This window comes from Meriones unguiculatus, chromosome 7 (genome assembly GCF_030254825.1).
Source record: "Meriones unguiculatus strain TT.TT164.6M chromosome 7, Bangor_MerUng_6.1, whole genome shotgun sequence".
Lineage (NCBI taxonomy): Eukaryota > Metazoa > Chordata > Mammalia > Rodentia > Muridae > Meriones > Meriones unguiculatus.
This window is the reverse complement of record NC_083355.1, coordinates 42157101-42179883: the sequence shown is the minus strand read 5'-3', so window position 1 is coordinate 42179883 and position 22783 is coordinate 42157101. Positions and strand designations below refer to the sequence as shown.

General features: G+C 51.4%; 1 protein-coding gene across 5 annotated transcripts; it reads left to right on the top strand.

Annotated features, from left to right (window-relative positions):
- The first annotated feature begins 43 nt into the window (after positions 1 to 43).
- Positions 44 to 20718, top strand: Flot2 (flotillin 2). 5 transcript variants are annotated; one of them, XM_021630499.2, is made up of 12 exons: positions 209 to 226; positions 9181 to 9262; positions 13486 to 13563; positions 15101 to 15191; positions 16104 to 16227; positions 17477 to 17595; positions 17716 to 17829; positions 17930 to 18049; positions 18129 to 18343; positions 18723 to 18906; positions 19192 to 19341; positions 19445 to 20718. In XM_021630499.2, exons 3-12 carry the CDS (start codon positions 13538 to 13540, stop codon positions 19481 to 19483), a joined length of 1182 nt encoding a protein of 393 aa, XP_021486174.1. In that variant the 5' UTR covers positions 209 to 226; positions 9181 to 9262; positions 13486 to 13537; the 3' UTR covers positions 19484 to 20718. The 5 variants fall into 5 exon arrangements, with proteins under 5 accessions (XP_021486166.1, XP_021486168.1, XP_021486174.1 ...); XM_021630491.2 differs by lacking the exon at positions 13486 to 13563 and having other exon boundaries at positions 44 to 226; XM_021630493.2 differs by lacking the exons at positions 13486 to 13563; positions 15101 to 15191 and adding an exon at positions 13643 to 13733 and having other exon boundaries at positions 44 to 226.
- The last annotated feature ends 2065 nt before the right edge of the window (positions 20719 to 22783 follow it).

Sequence of the window (22783 nt, the reverse complement as noted above, 5' to 3'; positions counted from 1 at the left end):
CTCTACCAGGCGGCCCCGCCCTCCACCGCACACTTCCGGCGGGGCCGCGGCCGCGGAGGGGCGCAGGCGGGCGGGGCTAGGGGAGGCGGGATCGGCTGGGCGCGGCCGGTGCTGCGGACCCGCCACAGCCCTCCAGGTCGCTGCGGACCCAAGGCCTGCTAGCCTGCCCGCGGCGCCATGGGCAATTGCCATACGGTGGGGCCCAACGAGGCACTGGTAGTCTCAGGTGAGGGGTGGCGAGGGCAGCGGCGGGGCGGGAAGCCCGGCCGGGGTGCGGGTCCCCGGCCGCACCTGAGCCTGTGCCGGGAAGCGGGCAGTCCTCCCGTAGCACGGCCTCGGGCGGGCTTAGGGGCCTCTAACGTGCGAGGGTTCCAGCGAGGGTTCTCAGCTCTGGAAGGCAGGTGCCTGCCGGGGAGGGCCCCCGAAGCACGGATCCCGCTTTTCCGGACGAGGCCGACCCGTTAATTCCGAGCAGGCTGGGGCTTGCCAGGACTTACTGGCATCACCCGCCCTGGAAACGCGGGTGCGGCCTCTACAGTTGGGTAATCTTGCTCTGGCCTATACTGCTTTAGATTACAAAATGCCGCAAACTCTAGATTTGGCTGGGCGGGGCTAGGGGGTTGTAGCATTTGTAGCCTTAAAGCTGATATTTATTTACGTGATGTATTTGGGGTGTTTTAGGAGGTAACTCAATCCACCAGGGGCCCTGTTGCATGCAAACTTGCAACTGTAACCCCTTCCCTAGCATCAGCACTGATTTTCAGCTTGTATGCAGAATTCATAAGGCTGGCTGCCAAACAGAGAGCCAGGGCTTATAGCTGCCATTCTTGGGGAGGTGTAATGAATCCACTGTGCCCCAAACAGGGCTTTAGGTCTTGTTTGGATCTCAAAATGGATCTCTTTACTGAGACATCCTCACAGTCCCCGACCAGGACCGCACTAACGTGGGAGAAATAAGATACCCATCTCATTGGAGACCAGAAGTCTAGGGTCAGAGAGGAAAGCACGGAGGCCAACTTTGGCGTCCTAAAGCCCAGGCTTGTCTCCCTCTTCGACGAAAACTAAAGATGGTTTTTAGAGCCATACAATGGTTTGGGTTTCCGTTTGTTGTTGTTTGATTGGGTGTGTTGTTGTGTTGTTGTTGTTGTTGTTTTTTTGGCAGGGGGAGGTGTTTGATTTTGGTTGTTTGGGGTTTTAAGTGTGTGTGAGTGCATGTCTGTCTGTCTGTCCGGGAATATGTGTAGGTGAGTACAAGTGTACACAGAGGCCCCAGGTGTTGAATCCCCCTGGAGCTAGAGTTACTGATGGTTGTGAGCCACCTGACATGGATACTAGGAATTGAACTTGGGTCCTCTGGAAGAGCAGTGTGTGCTCTTAACCATTGAGCCATCTCTTCAGCCCCTGTGTTTGAGAAAGAGACTTGCTTGGTACCCCTGGCCGGAACTATGTAAACAAGGAGCCTGTAGAGATCTTCCTGGCTTGCCTCCCCACTGATGGGATCACAGTCGTGCACCACCACACCCAGCTTGATTTTGTGTGAGTGCTTATGGTGCTGGTTATGGTGCTTATGGTTCCAAACCCTAAGAACTCAACGCATGCCAGTCACTGTGCCACAGTCCTCAGGCGTAGAAGGATTTCAGACATCGGAATCTGGGGCTAAGCAGGTGGTTCAGCAGGTAAAGGAGATTACCTCCAAGCCTGATGGTCTCAGTACAATCCCCAGGGTTCATGTGTTGTAGGGAAGGAACCAAGTGATGCAAGAAGTACATGTACACACACACACACACAAAATAAATGTTGAAAAAGTTGTTTCAAGCCAGGCGTGTTGGCTCATGCCTGTAATCCCAGCACTTAGGAGGCAGACTCAGGTGGATCTCTGTGAGTTGGAGGACAGCCAGGGCTATATGTAAAGACCCTGTCCAAAAAAAAATGTTTTCAATTAATAAATTAGACCAAAATCTGGGGCTGGGGAAATGGCACAATTAAGAGTACTTGGGTTCAAGTTCCATCACCCACAAGGCAGCTAACTTCAATCCTAGAGCAAATGCCCTCATCTGCCCTCTTTGGGCACTGAACATGTGTAATGCACAGACATACATGCAGGCAAAAACCCCCACACAAAAGTAAAATCTCAAAAACAAATCACAAAGAAACAGAACCACAGTCTGCACTGCCCTTTTCCCTGTGGCGTTTCAGGAAACCCAGACTCTAGGCTGAGGAGGAGACCAAAGCTTGAGTTCTGCCCTGTGGAGAGTTAGGGCTCCTGAAATGGGCTGCTCTTTGTCCATCTTCTACCTGCTTGGTAGCCTGCTTCTCAGGCCAGAGCCAATGAAGTGCTGGTTTGGAAGCTGTTCTGGGCGTGGGGAGAGGAAGTCATGCTGAGAATTAGGGAGCAGCCTAGGAGGTGAGGACTAGGAAGGCGTGACGCCTAATGTAATCGTTCCTTGGGACTTGAGATAATGTGAGATACAGTTCCCTCTTCCGACCAGATCCCCAGGAGAACGGAGCAGAACAGAACAACTGCCCACACTAGTCTGTGTGTGTCCCTTGGCTCTGCATCTAAGACCAGAGGCACTCAGCCCTGTTTCAGGAGGGGGCTCTTAACTCCAGGCTGTTAATTTCATTTCTCATTGTTGTCCAGCTTCTTCTTTCTATAACACAAAACTATTTTCTCTTTCTGTTTTCAGAAATTGTATTTCTTTTTTTCAGGATTTTTTAAAATTTACTTTTAAATTTATTACAATTTATTAATTTTGTATCCAGCTGTAGTCCCATCCCTAAATTGTATCTCTTTTAGCTGGGGATGTAGAGTAATTGGTAGAATATTGGTGTGCGCAGAAGCAAAGCATGTCTCTTATCCTGGCACTTGACAGTGTGTGTGTGGGGAGGAGCAGGGGATCAGAAGTTCAATGTCATTCCCATCTACTTATAGAGATGGAGCTACATGAGACCTTGTCTCAAAAAAAAAAAAAAAAAATTTCCCACCTTAAAAAACATTTTCAGTACCAGGCGGTGGTTCCAAATGCCTTTAATTCCAGCACTTGGTAGGCAGAGAAAGACGGATCGCTGTGAATTGAAGGCCAGCCTGGTCTAAGAGCAAGCTCCAGGGCAGCCAGGACTACACAAGGAAACCCTGCCTCATAAAAGAAACAGAAAGAAAGAATGAAACATTTTAAGAACACGGCATGGTCTTCCACAGGACCGAAGTCCAGTTCCCAGCATCTGTGGCAGATCAGTTCATACGTATTTGTAACTCCAAGTCCAGGAGATCTGGCACCCTTACACAGACGTCCAGGCAGACAAAACAGCAGTGTGCATAAAATGTAAATAAGTAAATCAAAGTATCTTTTAAAAAAAATTTTTTTTTTCAGGAGAGGCTGGGCTGTGCCTCTTGCCTAGCACCTGTAAGAGTTAAATCTTAGCACTAACAGTACTGACCACCTGACTGTAATTTCAGCATGCAGTAGGTGGAAGCAAGAGGAGCAGAAAGAAAAAAGGAAACTTTTCAGATTCGTTTGTTTGTGACAGGATCTCACTATGCAGACCAGGCTGCCGCCAACCCGGAGATCCACCCGCCCCTAAGGTGCTAGGGTTACAGGTATATGCTACCAGCTTAGGGGAAAAAAAAAAATTAAAGAAAAACTATTTTCATTTGGAAAGGGGCATACATTTTCTTTTATTTTCACTAACCATAACTGAAAGTTAATTTTCCCTATGACTGTATCAGCCACATGCCAAAATACTACAGATATTTACCTAGCACCCTGCAGTTGCAGACCCCATAAAAGGATACTTATACTTACTTTTGCTTTGAAATTAAGCCAGTGATTATATCTACCACTAAATCTTTTTGTTGTTTTGTTTTTTGAGACAGGGTTTCTCTGTATGGCCCTGGCCGTCCTTATATTTTTGGTTGTGAGCCTAGCCTTTAACGGGTGAGCCATCTCTCCAGCCCCTTGGCTGTCCTTACTAGAACTCAGAGATACATCTGCCTTTGCCTTCCAGGTGCTGGGAATAAAGGCATGCGTGTGTGTGTGTGTGTGTGTGTGTGTGTGTGTGTGTGTGTGTTTTGAGAGAGGGGTTCTCACTTTGTAAGCCAAGCTGGCCTAAACATAGAAAGATCTCCCTGCCCCTGCCTCCCTGAGTGCTGGGATTCCAGGCATTCACAACCTCGCCTAGCCGAAAATCTTTTTTAATGTGAATGTGTGTTTTACCTACATGTATGCCTATGTACCACATGAGTGCAGCGTCCAGGGGGGGGCAGAAGAGGGTGTGTGATTCTCTGGAACTGGAGATGCTGCTGCTGGTAGTTGTTAACCGCCATACCGGTGCTGGGAACTGAACCAAGGTCCTCTGCAGGACCTTGAGCACTTGTTGGTGCTCTTGGCCATTGCACCATCTCTCCAGCCCCCATCATTTAGTATATTAGTAAAGAAGTACAGAGCCAGAGACATAGCAGTGTGTAGACTGCTGGCCCAGCATGCAAAGCCCTGGGTTTGATTCCCAATACCTGTAAGGTGGAGGTAGGAGAATTAGAAGTTCACAGTCATCCTCAGTTACATAGCCAGAGACATAGCAGTGTGTAGACTGCTGGCCCAGCATGCAAAGCCCTGGGTTTGATTCCCAATACCTGTAAGGTGGAGGTAGGAGAATTAGAAGTTCACAGTCATCCTCAATTACATAGCAAGTCCAACCCAAGGCTGGAGAGATGGCTCAGCACTTCAGATGGGGTTCCAGTGCCCTCCTCCAGCCTCTGTGGGCACTGCCCACATGTGGTGCACAGACATGCATGCAAGCAAAACACCCACACATGAAAAGGCCAAAGCCAAACGAGGCATCATTACATTCTGCCTTTAAAAGAACTGTTTTCAGCCATGCGGGGCGTGCGGTGGTGCACACCTATAATTCCAGCACTCTAGGAGGGAGAGGCAGGCAGATCTCCATGAGTTCAAGGCCAGCCTGGTCTACAAAGCCTGTCCAGGACATCAAGGCTACAGAGAGAAACCCTGCCTCAAAAAACAAAAACAAAAAAAAGCTGTTTTCCTATATCACCTATTTGGTTCTAGCATTTTGTTGCCCTTTATGATTTTTTTCTCAGGTATCTGATTTGAGACGTTCGTAGACATTTTTATAATGAATCCGCAGATACAGCTATAATATGAAAATCATTTGTTAAATGGGCATGGTGTTTCACACCTGTAATCTCAACACTGAGGAGACTCACCACAAGTTCCAGACCAGTTGGAACTACATTGGAAGACCCTGTTACAATGACAAAACAACGGGCCGCAGAGGTGGCCCGATGGGTAATTTCTTGACCCCCTCCCCAGAACTCATATAAAGAGTGGGTACCACAGCGTATAACTGTAACTCTAGTGCTGACAGGAGGGTGTGGAGCTGGATGACCAGCCAGTCCAACTAACATTGTGAGCTTCAGGATGAGGTGGAGGAGGAAGGACGTTGCAGTGTCAACCTCTGGCCTCCACGGACAAGTGTCCACACACAAACAGCGGTGCCCAGGCTACTAATAATCAGAAAGCTGGGAGATACCTTTCAGGGGAAGAGGCTGCCGGGAGTAGGGGCAGCCTGCCAGGCCCTGGCTTCCTGTTACTGCCTCTGGGAACCTGGCGTGTTACCCTTGGCTATAGCCAAGCATGAATGTGACAGACTGTGCCCAAGGTCAAAGACTGAGTGAAAGGTAAAGGGTTTGACACCACCCTGTCCCATTTCGTCCCCCATAGCCATTTCCACAGTGTGTTGTGAAGTCTCCTAAAGCTGGTCGGAGGCAGCCATGCTCCAGCCCTGAACCAAGCCAGAACATGTAGGAGTCGTGATTTTTTTTTTTTTTTTTTTTTTTTTTTGGCCCTCTTTCAATTTAATTTGATCCCAAAATGGTTTGGGTTTCAGAGTAACTGCCAGTCCTCAGAGGCCTCTCTGACAACACCTCCCAGGGCAGAGACACTCATGAGTGCTTACCTTGAAAAGCAACCCTGTGGATAGGTATTTCCACCCCAGAAAAAGAGACTTAGTTCTGGCCATGAGTTCAAGGCCAGACTAAGCTGAAGAGTGAAATTCTGTCTCAAAACAGGGCAATGGGTTGGGAGTGTTGGGGAGGTGGTTCAGTGGTTAAGAGCAATTGTTGCTCAGGGCATAATGGCACACGCCTGTGATCTCGTCACTCAGAGAGGCAGAGGCAGGCAGATCTTTGTGAGATCCAGGATAGCCTGTTCTACAAAGCAAGTCCAGGACAGCCTGGGCTGCACAAGAGAAACTGTCTTGAAAAAACAAAAAAACAAAAAAAAGAGCACTTGCTGCTCCAGAGGGAACCAGGGTTTGGTCCCCAGCGCCCATGTCAGGCAGCTCACAACTGCCTGTCACTCCAGTCTACAGGATAATGACACCCTCCTCTTAGCCCTGTGGATGCCTGCCCTCACATGCGCAGTACACAATAAAAATAAATCTTGGCGGGAGAAAGTTGGGTGGATGCACACCTTTAAACTCACTCAGCGCTCAGAAGGCAGAAGCAGACAGACCTCTTAAGTTGAGGCCAGCCAGCCTGGTCTATACCGTGAGGCCCCGCCTAAAACCAAACCAAAGCCTGGTGCTGTCGCTCGGAGAGCTTGCCTAGCATGCACAAGCCCGAGGTTTGAACCCCAGCACTGCCGACACTAGTTGTGGTGTACACACAGACACGCACACCCGCATGCGCACACAAAAATGTACAAGGGTATTGGAGCTCATGTGCAAGGCCCTGTTTTTTTCAGGCACTGAAAAGAAGAAAATAAGAGTCACGTTTACAGTGCTCAGCAACCACCTGTGGCTCATGGTTACCGTTTTGTGGGATGTGTCCCCACCCGTGCAGGAAGCTTTCTTGAGTAAGAATGCTCCAGGAGCTGGGCTGTAGTGGAGCGCTTGACTGAAATGCAGAACTCCGGGTTGAATCCTATAGCTAAAAGGAAACAAAAAAACAAAACAAAAAAAAAAAAAACAGCCAGCTTTTAAAATCCAGAACTTGTTAGGCAGAGGCAGTCGGTCTCTGTGAGTTCCAGACCAGCCAGGGCTACATAATGGGAATCCGTCCTTTTTTTTTTTTTTTAAGATTTATTTATTTATTTATTTATTTATTAGGTATGCAGTGTCCCAAATGCACTTACACCTGCACTATCTCATTATACATGGTTGTGAGCCACCACGTGGTTGCTGGGAACTGAACTCAGGACCTCTGGAAGAGCAGCCAGTGCTCTTAACCTCCCAACTCTCCAGCCCGGGACTCTGTCTTTAAAAACAAAAAATCCGGCACCAGAAGTTACACCCCTGAATCAGCACGTGCCTTGCCCGGATTACTGTAAGGGTTATCCACCCTGTTTTCGTGACCTCAGTGTCCCCCTCCTTGAGAAAAATGATCTTTGTTTCTGTTTTGTTTTGTAGTTGCTGGTGATGGTGGTAGTGTTGGCTAGACAGACACTCAGAGACAAAAAACTACAGTTACAAAAAAACTACCTAGACCTTCTACCTAGACCTTGCCCTTGGCAGGCAAACATCCTGAAGCTGTCATTAAAACCCCCATTTTTTTTTTCCTTTGATTCATGGTTTCCTGTGGGTTTCTTCTCATGGTAAGTTAGCTCCCTTTACAGCCTTTGCTAACACTGCCTGAACCTGATGTGTAATGGAAGTTCACTGTGAGAATTTCAGCAATTGATTTTTTTATTCATTTCTAAACAAAACATGCTGAACGTGGCCACAGCCCATTTTCAAGAACCACTTCCTTCTGAAGCCTTTCCCCTTTCTCCAGCACAGGCTGGCCTTGGTTGGGAGGCCTCATTTCCCTGCCTTTTCCCACAAGGGGACGGGTGCTTCTGAATGCTCTGGGCTTTGGGAGCAGAGCACCCACCCCACTGAGACGCACCTGTCAAGCACAGCGACGCTGCTGCCTGGACCCCTGACACCTCCTCACCTCCACGCTCACCCCAGAGCCCACCTGACTCAAAATGGTGAGTGAGCCTTGTGGTAGGATTCTCCCAGGATACACTTCTTCCATGGCTCACCACCTGTACATGTATGCACCCTGTGTGTGCCTGGTGCCAGAAGAGAGCATTGATCTCCTGGGACTGGAGTTACTGGTGGTTGCGAGCCAACATGTGGATCCCAGGAATCAAACCTGGGCTCATTTCCTTTATTTATTTGTTTATGTATTATTTTTTGTTTTTGAGACAGAGTTTCTTGGTATAACCACCCTGGCTGTCCTAGAATTCAATTTATAGACCAGGCTGGCCGGAAACTCACAGAGATCTGCCTGCCTGCCTCTGCTTCCCAGTGGCATCACCATGCCTGGCTGCAAATTGCCTATCTTAAAAACTAGGTTGTAAGTCCCTGAGGACAGGGACAACTTGTCTCGCACGTAGGTGTGATCTTAGCCCCTGGCGACCAGCAGTAGCTGTTGTCAAATCTCAGTGCAAGCAGAGGCCTGAATTAAACTGGTGCGGTGATAACACCCACAGATAAGCTCCTACCGGGAAGGTGAACCAGGAAGGTTCAGGACAGCTTGGGCTACACGGCAAGCCCCAATTTAAAAAACAAAACAAAACAAAACAGAGCAGCCAGGCATGGTGGTTGTATCTGTAACCCATCCTTCAGGAGGCTAGGGCAAGAGGATCACTGAACATTCAGGCCAGCCTGAACTTTGCAAGTTCATAGTTCCAAGGCAGTCCAACTACAGTGTGAGAGTTCAGTAGGCAAAGGTGCTTGCCACCAAGGCTGATGACCTGAGTTCATTCCCCAGAACCCACATGGCGGCAGAAAAGAACCAACCCTACATGCTGCCCTCTGACCACTACATGCGGGCTGTGGCACACATTCATTCATGCGTGCACGCACACACACACACACACACACAAATGTAATGTAAACATTTATGTTTTACATAAAAACAAACTTTTATTTGTTTGTTTTTGGAGACAGGGTTTCTCTGTGTAGCCTTGGCTGCCCTGGACTCACCAGGCTGGCCTCGAACTCACAGAGATTTGCTTGCTTCTGCCTCCTAAGTGCTGGGGTTACAGGGGCCACTGCACTAGGCTTAAACACAAGTTTTAATATGTAAAATGGGCCAAAGTTGTTATTTGGGGTTGAGGACAGGTAGCCCCAAAAACTGACTGACCGACAGTGCTTTGCTTTGCTCCCCAGGGGGCTGCTGTGGTTCCGACTATAAACAGTATGTGTTTGGCGGCTGGGCCTGGGCCTGGTGGTGTATCTCAGACACTCAGAGGTAAGAGTCTAGGGGCTCTGGAGTCTGTCATCCTGGTGGGCCAGAAAGAGGGGTTTCCAATGTGCCCACTCCCTTCCCTACATAGCCAGGCTGAGTATCTCCCATCATTCCTTCCCTCTATAAGAGGAGGCCCCCATCGGGACGAACAGAAACAGGCTGCTCGGGGACACAGGAGGCGCACATCAGGAAGGTCTGTCTTGTGAGTCTGTCTGAGTTGGGTTTGCGTTGCTGTAATAAAATGCCATGACCAAAAGCAGCTTAGAGAGGAAGGGAATTATTTCGGCTTACAACTCTCAGGTCACACTCCGTCACTGAAGAGGTCAGGGCAGGAACTCAAGGCAAGAACCTGGAGGCAGAACTGATGCAGAGGTCACAGGGAACGGTGCTTACTGGCTTGTCTCCCGTGGCTTTCTTAACCTGTTTTCTTATCCCATCCAAGGCCACCTGCCCAGGCAACACCCGTAATGAGCTGTCCCCTCCCGCATCAATCATTAATCAAGAAAATACCTCACAGACTTTGCAGACCAGTCTATGGAGGCGTTTTCTCAGTTAAAAGCCCCTCTTTGCAGCTATGTTCAGGCTGTGTCAAGCTGACAAAGCCAACCAGCGTAACTCTCCTGCTGTCCACCCTTCACTGAGTGTGCTTTCCAATTGAAAGTGGTCCTGCCTCTGTCCCAAAGACTGCAGAGTCATACCGAGACAGAGCCTTAGTTCCTGTGTTCTAGCTCAGTCACTCAGGAAGTCTTGCCAGGCTTATGTCTGCAGTCCCAGCATTCAGGAAGACTGATGCAGAGGATTGGCTGTAAGCACAATGCCAGCCTAAGCTACATAGTTCCAGTCCAGGTTGGCAAATGCAGAAAGAACCTGTCTCAAAAAGGTCTTAATCATACCAGACATGCTGGCATATTCTTGTGATCCTAAAGGTAGGAGAATCAGGGGTTCAAGGCAAGCCTCAGCTACGAAATGAGTTTGAAACCCCATCTCAAACACACACACACAGAGTCTTAATTATACACTGTTTGAAAGGGGTGTTGAAAGGAAGGAAAGCTTTAAGGGAGGTTGTATGTAGGCAGAACCTACAAACAACCTGTACTGTACAGGCCTTGAGACGGTTCCAGCAAGGCGAGAGTCAGAACAGATGTCCAGTCAGAAGTGACCTGTAACAGTTAAAGCAAGCTCGAGGGGGATAAGAAATTCCTCCTGGGTCCTGCCAAGACAGTCGGGAATCCTGAGTCTGTGTGGGAAGTTTCAGCTCCCAGAGTGCCACCGTCCAGCTCTTCCTGCTGCTGCCTCCACAGCTCAGCGCAGCGCCAAGTGCAGCCTCCCTGTTACCCCAATGCCCACAACCCAGGAGCAGTCTAGCCACCTTCTGTCAGTACCCCCCTTCCTCATGGTCGACTATGGGGCTGATAGCCCAAGGGGGAAGCAATAGAAATTCCACCAGAAATCCCCTCCACCCAGCTCCCACCAGTCAGCAAAGAGAGTACCATGTGTGCATGAAGTTGCTGGCACTTGAGGCTTTTGAATGTACTGAGGGATGTGTGACATACTGAGGGAAGCATGACAACTTCTGAACATCACTGATTGCCAGTAACCCCCTCCGCTCTCCTGTCTTCTCCCTTCACTTTACCTTTCCTGCCTAAGGGATCCTGAAGAACTCTTCTCTCCCAAGACCAGCAATGTCATAATCAGTCACGATTTTCACTTCAGAGAGTTCTAGGCACACCAGGCTGGATCAGCTGGCCTTCCAGAAGGCATGAGAACACCTTCCAAAGACACCCCCACACCAGGCCCAGACAGCTGGGTGTGGACAGAAACCCGTCCTATATGGGTAGCTGTTGCTAAGGCGATGGCCCTGCATCCTTTCTCTGCATCTCGGCTCTCCCACTCCTAGTTCTTGTCCCACAGGGCAGGGCTCCAAGACAGGAAAGCTAAGCCTACCTGACAGCAGGTAGGAAGTGAGATCTAAGGGGTTTACACCTCATCCAGGGACCAAGGCTGACCTCAAGTTCAACATGCTTCCTCTGGTAAATAGTCTTCACCTGCAGCTTTCTCCCCTTTTCTGGGGTTAGCCCTCTCTCCAGCCTCCAGGCTACTCATAGGACATCTCTGTAGCCTTTGTTTCTCTAGCCTGGCAGGAGCCTTGTGGATCAGAGCAGAGGCTTCTAGCCTAGTGTAGCAACATACTCAAGAGGCTAGATCTAGAGCTGGACAGATGGCTCAGAGGTTAAGAGCACTATTTGCTCTTCTGGAGGTCATGAGTTCAACTCCCAGCAACCACTTGGTGGCTCACATCCATCTATAGTGAGATCTGTTGCCCTCTTCTGGTGTGCAGGTGTGTATACATAATAAATTAAAAAAAAAAGAAAAAAAAAAGCTAGGTCTAAGGTTCAGCATAGAACCAGGGTACAAAGAGTTCTTGACTAGGCTATAGACTGTCTCAAAAAGAAGGGGAGGGGCCCCGAGGGTTGGCTCAGTGGAGCACCTGTTGCTCTTGCAGAGAACCAAGGTTCAGTTCCAGCAGCCCCAGAGCAGCAGCCCCAGGGGTTCTGATGCCCTCTTCTGACCTCCTCAGGAACCAGGTGCGCACATGATGCACAGCCATACATGCAGGCAGACACTTCTACACATAAAAATCTCTAAAAAGAAAGAAGAAAAGAATGGGGCCGCTGCCTCAACCTCCCTGGGAAGGGCTTTCACAGCCATGATGTGTGCCACCCAGCTGTGGTGCCAGCATTCGTCCTCAAGGTTCAGTGAGCCCTGCTTCTCTTGGCTGCAGCACCCTCGGAATTGCTGAGGCCCTTATGTGAGCAGCTCCTTGTGCCCTACCTGAGCCATTCTTCCACTTCTGGCATCTGAGCTGCAGCCTCCCTCCTTCCCTCCCCCCCTCCTTTCCTCACTTCCTTCCCTCCTCCTCCTTCCCTCTCTCCTTCCCCTGAAGAAAGCCCTAGTGGGTTCCCGTCTGAGCCAGGTCAGGTTGTGGTGAAATGGTTTAGTATTTGTTCAGCATGTGCAAGGCCCTGGGTTCCATCAGCAGCACTGAAAATAAAAATGTAAATAATGGTCTTAAGCCTAGGGGTGCCAGTGTTAAGGGATCAGGTGAAGGGAACCTTTGCACGCATGCATGGCTGGAGCCCCAGGCTACAGCTGTGAGACCAGCCCCCCAGGGATGATGGGCAAGTTCTGAGTCGCCTATCTGTCCCGCCCCAGCCTTCCCACCCCATCCACTTGCTTCTGCCCTTTACCCTCAGCCTCTGCTTTCCCTTCCTAGGGTTTAAGGAAGCCATTCACACTGTCTACAGCCTGAGCCACTGCCCTGCACATGTGCACACAGCTGGGGTGACTCATGAAGCCCACAGGCACCGTTGTCTTTCCTCTTCCTTTTCTTTTTCTCTTTCTTTCTTCCTGCCTTCCTTCCTTCCCTCCTTCCTTCCTTCTTTCTTTTTTTATATTTGTTTGTTTGTTTGTTTGTTTATTTGTTTGTTTGTTTGTTTTTGGCCTGTCCTGGACTCACTTTGTAGACCAGGGGGGCCTCAAGCTCACAGAGATCCACCTGCCTCTGCCTCCCAAGTACTGGGATAAAAAGGCGTGCTCCATCACCAAAGCTTGTTTTCTTATTAGTACTCTTTTCTTTGCCCATGACCAGCTTTGGAATTACAAGTTCAATCATTCCATCATCATCCATCCCTGTGAATATTCTGGCATAAGTATTTCTTTCTCAGCCTCCTTCGATCACCCTCCCCAGTCAGACATCCCAAACTCTCTTTGAGCTTTCCTTGATCTAAATTGTCTTTTTAGTGACATTGACCCTAACCTTGAGGGTCCATAACCCATTAGGGTTAAGTATTTGCTATGGCTTATTAATTCCCAGAGGGCTACCTCATCCTAATTTCTGGGAACAGGTTTTCCTGTGTTAGGAGGGTGGAGATAAGGCTAAATTCTCCAGATTATGCAGGGATAACTTGGAAAAGTGACATTGTTGCAACCTGGGTGCCCTGTACACAGGCCTCTGACCTCTGGCCCTAGGCTCTGGACACTAGCAGACCTCTCCCCCAGCCCAGCAGCTCCTTCTTGGAAAATGATGGGGACAGGGTAAGAGGCTAGAAAGCCTCAGGCCAGCCAAGGGGGTGCCTGTGTTCTCCTGCAGCCTTGCCTGAGCTGGCCTGGGGCGGGGGGTGGGGTTACTGAGAGCAGCGCACCGTGCCCCATGTGTTCTCCTGCAGCCTTGCCTGAGCTGGCCTGGGGGGACCGAGAGCAGCGCACGCACCGTGCCCCATGTGTCAGGCGTCAGTGCATATCTGGTAACCACTCTGTGTGTTTACTGTGTCCCTTCCTACCCCTCCTGTCCCTGCCTTTCCCTGTCCCCTGGCTGCTCCTCAGACTGTCTCTGGAGGTTATGACCATCCTGTGTCGCTGTGAGAATATTGAGACGTCGGAGGGGGTCCCGCTATTCGTAACAGGGGTTGCACAGGTAATAACTCACCTGCTTCCTCCTCTGTGTCTAACTTTCTCTTCCTGCGCTGCGGGGCCTGGCAGGCAGAAGCTGGACGGACCCTCCTGAGAGTGTGCCTCCCTCCCCACTCTTCTCTCTGCTGCTCTGGGCGCCAGGGTAGATTCCTGTAGATCCTCAGGTCCCTTGCCTTCCCCTAAGACTGCGGGTAGAGAACACAGGAGATTCTGGAAGTTCTGCCAGCTCACCCACTGGGTATCAGGCAGCCACAGCGGCCGGATGGGTTCTTAGCTAGAGTGCTGAGCGCCCTGAGAGCTCTCTCTGTCAGGTGCAGCTTCCCATCTCCCTCCCTTCACGTGCTGGCTCTCGGGTATCAGAGACCACTACCAGCTGTTACTAGTAGCTCCCGGGATGGAGAGGGTGAAACAGTACCCTGCCCTTCTTTTTCCTCAACACCGCATTGCTGGGCAGCCTTCTCAGGCCAAAATCTAGCATTCCCGCTCCCTTCTTTACGCATCCCACCAGCTCTCGTAAGGAATGACAACCTCATCCATTAGCCTTTGCACAGATAGAAAGGCAGGCTTCGGTACAGAGGCCCAAGAAGCCCAGAATACCTTGAGTGGTACAAGTATGTCCAGGCTTCCATCAGCAGCCACAGCTCCTCCTCCATACCTGAGTCCTCTGGCAACGTGCAGGAACCTGTTAAGCGTAGATAAATGAAGACATGGGGAGTCAGACTGTCAGGCACAACAGCAGTTTCTGGAAGTAATACTCTAGTGCATTTCCCATGTGACATGCCTAGGCCCAACACCAATAGGGCATCCATCAGGTCATAGCCCTTGGTAAGGGAGAGGGATCAAGACAGCTTCCCTGGCAAGGGGCAAAGGTAGAGTCAGTGTGCCAGCGCAATCAAAAGAGCTTTGTAGATAGCCTTCTCAGGCATACTGGGGTCCTGAGTAGACCCAGGGAGTAAGTAGGGACCCGGGGCAACATTAGGGAACACCCATGCACAGCCTTTTTGACAGTCTGGAGTCCCAATACCTGCTTTCTGTCCTGGAACACACATATTGCTATAGCGTAGGCTTGCCTTGTCCCCGTCAACCCCAGGGCACCACAGCCACTTTTGTTTCTAAAAGTTCCAGCCAGGATGACGAACAGAAAAACATATGTACACACGTCACCCACTCACCTTCTTCCCCTGGAGCCAGATGCTCCCGCCCTGCCCTCCTTCCCACGATCTTTGCACACACAGCCAGCTACATACCTCTGAAGCCTCCTCTTTACCGGGACCCTTGGTCCGTCCCAGCTGGAGCAGTGAGGGACTAGACTCTTTCACACCCAAGCCCTGGGCCCCCAGACCCATGCCCATGTTTTGCATTTCTTGGCAGGATTTCCCTAGAGATTATGACGTTGCAGCCCCGCTGTGAGGACGTAGAGACGGCCGAGGGGGTAGCTTTAACTGTGACGGGTGTCGCCCAGGTATAGTAACTCAGCAGCCCCACGCATGTCCATTGAGGTGCCTCGTCCCCGTGCTGGGGTTTGGGGGGAGGAGAGGACACCAGCCAGGGGTTGTCTCTCTCCAGAACTCCCGTCACCTCGTCACCTCTACAACAGGCTCATCATCATTGGAACATGCCCCCTTGGCCACCCAGCAGAACTAACAGACACTTTCTCTCCTCAGTGGCCCTCTCAAGACAAAACCAGTGTTGAGGGCTCCTGTCTCACTAACCCACCCTCCTTTTTTACAGGCATTGGACACAACAGACCCCAGGGTTCAGGCCTCCTTTGTTCCCTGGGTGGCCTAGAGGAAGAGATTCTGTGAGGCAGAGCTGATCTGGCCTCCTCTTAGGCATTCTAGGAGTCAGAGACGGAAGCTTCCCCACCTCAGCTGGGGTCTGGGAGGGGGGTCCCACCCAAAGCCACTCAACTTGACAGGACAGTGAGGTTCTCTGCTTGTTATTGTGTCTGGCAAGGGAGTTGCCAGACACCTGGGAGGCAAAGACCCTGTCAGCTACAGCCTAAGGACCTGTCTCCTGCCCTGTCTAGGCTCTTTCCAACTCCATTTACCTGTCTATTCCTGTTGCTGGTTCTCCTGTTACTCACTGCCCCTTAGCCCGAGGGTCTCCGGCCGACAGGAAGCTGCAGATAGAGAGCTGGCCAGTGTGGGAACAGAGGGCTGGAGGGGTGGGAAGATGAGCCCCGAGTGTGTGGGAGAGAGGCCAGATCAAGACCCAGGACCACCAGGAAAGACAGAATTCTTGGTGTACGAGTCCTTGTGCAGTCCCAGGGCCAACAAGCGTGACAAGGGGTGGAACAGTGCCGGTCTCGGCCTCTCAGGGTCGGGCCTCCACCTGCCTCCAGCCGGCTCAGCTGTCTCTGCGTGCTCGGCAGGTGAAGATCATGACGGAGAAGGAGCTCCTGGCCGTGGCCTGTGAACAGTTCCTAGGCAAGCACGTGCAGGACATTAAGAACGTCGTCCTCCAGACCCTGGAGGGCCATCTCCGCTCCATCCTCGGTGAGGCCCTTGCCCAGCCTCTGAGCCAGGGCCGGGAACGTGTGCATGGCTGGCCCGGGACCTGGCCCGCTGAGGTTTGAGCTAAAACATTTTCTGAGTTTTTCATTTCAAAGCTCAAGGTGGACTGAAACCGCAGTTCAGTGGTGAAGCTTAGCATGTGAAAGGCCCTGGGTTTGATCCCCAGGCCTGGGGGTGGGGAGGGAGATAGGCTTGGGGAAATAGTTTCATTGGTAAAATGCTACGAGAACCTGAGAACCCAGAACTCAAGTTTTTTAAAAAAGCCACCACATGCTGGGGTGCTGGAGCTCACCTTCAACCCCAGCACTTGGGCTTGAAGGCACTGGGGAGGCGGAGGCAGGCAAATCTCTGAGTCTGAGGCCAGCCTGGGCTACAGAGGGAGTTCCAGGGCAGCCTGGTCCACAGAGGGAGTTCCAGGACAGCCAGGGCTGCACAGAGAAACCATGTCTTGGGGGTGGGGGGAGAAAAAGCCACAATAAGATAACCTGTCTCAGAAACAAGTTGCACTGTACTTGAGGAATGATACTTAAGGCTGACCTCTTGCCTTTCAGGCTCCTGTACACGGCCCATGCACCTACACATGCAAACACACACAAAATAATACTAATAAACATTTAGAAGCTGGAGAGATGGCTCCAGAGGACCCGGGTTCAATTCCCAGCATCCCATGGCAGCTCACAACTGTCTGTAACTCCAGTTCCCGGGGATCTGACACCCTTACACAGACATAAATGCAGGTAATACATCAATGAACCTAAAATTTAAATTAAATGCAATATATATATATATATATATATATTTAATTTTTTTGGTTTTTCAAGACCTGGTTTCTCTGTGTAGCTTTGCCTGTCCTGGACTTGCTTTGTAGACCAGGCTGGCCTCAGACTCACAAAGATCCACCTGCCTCTGCCTCCCCAGTGCTGGGAATTCAGGTGTGCACCACCGCCTACACCCAGCTCAAATAAATACATTTTTTAAAGAATTTTCTTTAATGGGGATGTTTAAAGGAAGAGGAGGGATGTTTAAAGGGAGTGGCAGATGGCAGACTGCTCAGATACCGGTACTGCTAGGGACATGCTTGTCCACTCAGCACAGGAAGCTCATTCTAAACACGGGAGAAGGAAGCCCAGGCAGCTGCAGCTCTGAGCACTTGGCCCCTGCACGCAGCCAGGCCTGGCCTCACGCTCCCTCCCTTTCTCAGCTGGCCTCTTCATGACCCTCTGCCCCCCAGGGACGCTCACTGTGGAGCAGATTTATCAGGACCGAGACCAGTTTGCCAAGCTGGTGCGGGAAGTGGCAGCCCCTGACGTTGGCCGGATGGGCATCGAAATCCTCAGCTTCACCATCAAGGTAAGGTGTAGCAGGAAGGCTGGACCCCTGTGTCCATCCGGGCGATGGGGCCCAGCAGGAAGGACATCCTCTGTACTTAGGGGCTTCTCCGTGGGACAGCCGTGCCCCTTCCTTCCCTAGGACGTTTATGACAAAGTAGACTATCTCAGCTCCCTGGGCAAGACGCAGACTGCCGTGGTGCAGAGAGATGCAGACATTGGAGTGGCAGAGGCCGAACGGGACGCCGGCATCCGGGTACGCAGGAGTTCTTTTTCAGGCCTCAGGACGGAGGGTTCAGGGTTGATGGGCCTGTGGGCCCTCAGGTAATCCTCAACACTACCCTTGCTGCTCCCAGGAAGCCGAGTGCAAGAAAGAGATGCTAGATGTGAAGTTCATGGCAGACACCAAGATCGCTGACTCCAAGAGAGCCTTTGAGCTGCAGAAGTCGGCCTTCAGTGAGGAGGTCAACATCAAGGTGAGAGGACTCGCCAGAGGTCCCCGGAGAGGACTCGGGTATGCCGCCACCCTCTCACGCGCTAATCCTTCTGCTGCAGACAGCTGAGGCCCAGCTGGCCTATGAGCTGCAAGGGGCCCGAGAGCAGCAGAAGATCCGGCAGGAAGAGGTCGAGATTGAGGTGGTGCAGCGCAAGAAGCAGATCGCCGTGGAGGCACAGGAGATCCTCCGCACGGACAAGGAGCTCATCGCCACCGTGCGCCGCCCGGCAGAGGCAGAGGCCCACCGCATCCAGCAGATTGCTGAGGGCGAGAAGTGAGAGCTTGGGCCCGGCAGGCTGGTCAGGCTGGTCAGGCCGCCCTGCCGTCAGCGCTTTCCACTCTCCTGCCCCCTTGTCCAAGTCTGTTCCTTTCTGTGAAGCAGATAAGCTCCCAGGCCTGGTGTCTGGGAGACTCAGTAAGAGCAGTGCCTGGGATAGTGCTTAGCTTAGAGGGCCTCCTAGTTGGACGCCTCCCGCTTGCAGTTAGGAGCTAGTGGCTTGTGTTCCACAAGAGCTCACGGGACAGGGCAGCACCTTCAAATGTCTCCCATCCTTAACAGCCAAGAACAGAGAGTTGGAGGGTGTGCTGGGCCCCAGGTAAGGGTCGACGCCCCAGTGTCCCTTAGCTGATCTGCACGGCCTTGCTTCCCTCAGGGTGAAGCAGGTACTCTTGGCACAAGCAGAAGCTGAGAAGATTCGCAAAATTGGCGAGGCAGAGGCAGCAGTAATCGAGGCCATGGGCAAGGCAGAGGCCGAGCGGATGAAGCTGAAGGCTGAGGCCTACCAGAAGTATGGTGATGCAGCCAAGATGGCCTTGGTGCTGGAGGCCCTGCCCCAGGTGAGCATCCCTCTCACCCAAGCTTCACTCAGAGTTCCTTGACCAATAGGCAAGTGCCAGGGTTTCTCTGGCCCCAGTCGCTAACCTCCACACTCAGCTGGAGGATGTGATGAAAACACTCAGCAGGCCGGAACGCTCCAGCGGGCCCAGGCTGTCCTCGACCTCTGCAGCTGTTCCTTGCTGCGTAGGTTGCTTTGGTTGTGGGAGACCTGGAGAGGAGAAGTGTGGATGGACGGGTGTGCGGGGTCAGCACTCTCACTAAACCCCAAACACCCCACCTCCTAGATTGCTGCCAAAATCTCCGCCCCCCTGACCAAAGTCGATGAGATTGTGGTTCTCAGCGGGGACAACAGCAAGGTGACATCAGAAGTGAACCGGCTGCTAGCAGAGCTGCCTGCCTCTGTGCACGCCCTCACTGGTGTGGACCTTTCAAAGGTGTGTGCCTTCCCAGCTGTGGTGGGAATCCCAGGCAGCCCGCTGGCCTGACAGGCAGGTGGTCCCAGGGCAGCAGCCCTCACACTGTCTTTCATCCTTGCAGATACCCCTGATCAAGAATGCCACCGGTGCGCAAGTCTGAGGCTCCGTCTACTCATGCCCCTCAGCAGCTGCCTGCCCTTCCAGCACCTGTTTTAACATCACAGGGACAATGAGAACGTCACCGACTCTGGTGCCTTATTTTGTAGGGACCAGAAGCGCTGCGTGCGTGCTGAGGCCATCTCTGGCTGTCTCCCCTTCCCACCTGTCTGCCTTTTCTTCCTTTCTCTTCCACACCCTCACATTAACTGCCACATTCATCTAGTCTGTCTCTGTGTCTGCCGTATGTGCCTCTTCCTCCATCTGGTTCTCTCCCCCTTTCTTCCCACCTCCACACACACCATATAGTTTAACTGAAGTTAAAGTTGTGATAATCACTGTCTGTCTGTGAGGAGTGGCCCTGCTGCTCCTCAGAATCCTGGTGCCTTTAAATTCTACATGGATCTATCGCTCTTCCTTAGCCCTGGCAGAGCCCAGCACGGGGACAAGGGTTCTGGGTAGGACACCCACTTTCCTCCTTCCTGGTCTGAACTTCCTAGCCCTGTTCCAGGAAGCCCATAACCCACACACTCTTGTCCTTTGAGGTCTGAGTGGCCACGGTCTATTGGCCCTAGAGTAATGCCCTTCACACACGCACACGCGTGCGCACACACACACAGGAGTCCCAGGCCTGCTGTTATACCTGCCCCTCTCTCCTGCACCCCAGAGGCACAGAGGCAAGGCCTCTTGTCTATAGCAGCTTCCTTGGTTTACCACTGCCTCAGGAGGCCCTGCTCATCATGCTCAAGGACATTGTCCTTGATTGGTTGGGTGGGTTGTAGTTTGATTTTACTAAATCTTTCTGGGGTCAGGTCAATGTCTAGCTCTGTTGGGGACAGGAAAGTTTGTAGACTGTCTTCCTGCTAGTGCTGTGCTTTCCTGGGCATGGGGCTCTCCCAGGGGGCAAGGCTGTGCCAACCCTAAGAGAATCAAGTGCTGTAGACTGGCCAAACCTCACTTCCTCTGTGCCATTTTCCTGGCCAGCATGATGGGGGTCTAGCCATGGGAAGCAGCTAAATCTTCTGTACCTTTGCACCACTGGTGCCAGAAGAACCCAACACCCAAGAACCCTCGTATGGGTGCAATGGTGTCCCATGGTCCCAGCCCCTAGCCCTGGCCCTGCCCCAGCCTGTGTAGTTGTTCTGCATGTGAATGCTGCATGTCTGGTCTGGGGTTTGGATGTTGCACTGCCCCACTGCCTGTCCCCCTCTGTAAAAATAAAGATCTATTGTGCCCACACCTTTCATTATATATTCTCTGAGGAGAGAAAGTCAGAATCAAGAAAGAACTGGGGCCCCTACATAAAGGCTTGAGCATCAGGGCTGCTCTTTCCCACCCTAGCCACTGGGAGGCATCAGCACACTGGTCTTGGCACTGAGGAGGCCTGGGAGAAGACGAGCCAGTGACAGGTCCTGTGCCAGCCCTGCTGAGCAGTGGGGCCCAGTCCTCAGGCTTAAGTGCGTGCGCTCTGACAGGACTGCTTGAATTCTAACTAAATTTTAGTTCTGTTGTTGGTAAATAACTGAATCTTCCAGGGTTTCATGTAGCCCAGGCTGGTCTCAAATTTGCTATGTAGTCTAGTCTAGGCTTGAGCTCCATGTCCTCCTGCCTTCACCTTCCTAGCGCGGGATTATAGGCATATGCCATCACGTCTAGCAAAATTGCTTACCATAGAAACAAGCGATTGGGGCTGGGGAGAGGGTTCAGGGCTATGAGCACCTGCTGTGCAATCATGGGACCCGAGTGAATCCCCAGCACCCACAGATAGCCGCGCACCACTGTAGCCAGTGTAGAGTGGGGCACAGATAGGATGCTGCCAGCCAGCCCAGCCAAGAAAAGGTAAGTTCCAGCTTCAGGGAGGGAAGTTCCCTCACCGTGACAAGGCGGAGCAGTAAAGGGTACGCGCACCTCCACCCCTGCCACACGTGCACGCGTACTTGAGCAGCGCACGCGGGGCTGGTGAGGTGGTTCAAACCTGAGGTTTGGTTTGCTTTGGTTTTTTTCAAGACAAGGTTTCTCTGTAGCCTTGGCTGACCTGGACTCACTTTGTACACCACTCTGGCCTCAAACTCACAAAGATCTGCCTGCCTCAGCCTCCCAGAGTGCTGGGATTACTGGGGGGCACCACTGCGCCCAGCTGGACTGCCAGAGTTTTAATCCCAGGGACCTCCATCAAGGTGAAGGGAGAACGCCTTTAATCCCGGCCCTCAGGAGGCAGGGGCAGGTGGGTCTCTGTGAGTTCAAGGCCAGCCTGGTCTACAAGGTAAGTTCCAGGACAGCCAGGGCCACACAGAGAAACCCTGTCTCAAAAAACCAAAATAAACTCCTAAATGTGAAAGTAGAGCGTTGACTCCACAAAGTTGTTCTCTGTCTCTCACAGACACTACTGCGTGTGTGTACCTCCCTCTACACATCATATACACAAATCTAATGAATAATTTCTTTTTTTACAAAATCGAAGCCATGCCAGGTATGCTGGCACAGACTTCAACCCCAGCAGTCTGGAAGCCAGCACGTGGTTCTCTGAATTCAAAGTTAGCCTGGTCTACATAGCAAGTTCAGGTCAGCCAGAGCTACATAATGAGATCCTGCCCCCAAACAAACAAACACAAACTCGGGCTTAAGTAAAGGTGGGAAGATTAAGAGTTCAAGGTCATAACCAGCTACATAGCCAGCCAGAGCTACTAGAAATCCAGTCTAGAAAGAAGAAAAGTTGAGCCTGTAATCTCAGTAGTCATGAGGGAGAGCACCGAACTTCTTCACAAGTTCAAAACCAGACTCAACTACAGAGTTAGACCCTGCCTTAAAAAATAATAATAAACCAAAAATTGAATTAGACCACCAAAGTAACTGCAGTCATCAAGAGAAACTTAGGAGCCCACTGGTGGTGGTGCATGCCTTTAATCCCAGCACCTGGGAGGCAGAGGCAGGAAAATTTCTGAGTTTAACGACAACCTGGTCCGCAAGAGTTGTTACACCAAGAAACTATTTTTAAAAAAAGAGAGAGAGAGAGAATCAGATGTCTCCTGACCTCCATGAGCGCCAGTCATGCATGTAGTACACAGACATACATGCAAGCAAAACACTCATACATCCAAAAATATATCTATAAATACAAGGCATATATACTCCAGGATTACCACACCTATACCCAACAACGTGAAGCCCATCTACACCAGAGCATTGGAACATACCTGACATCACAGGTCTGAGGAGACACAAGAGGGCCAATGTAAGTCCAGGGTCAGCCTGGGCTATAAGGTGCCTTGCATGCACAGTGCCCTGGGCATTCATAAACCTCACG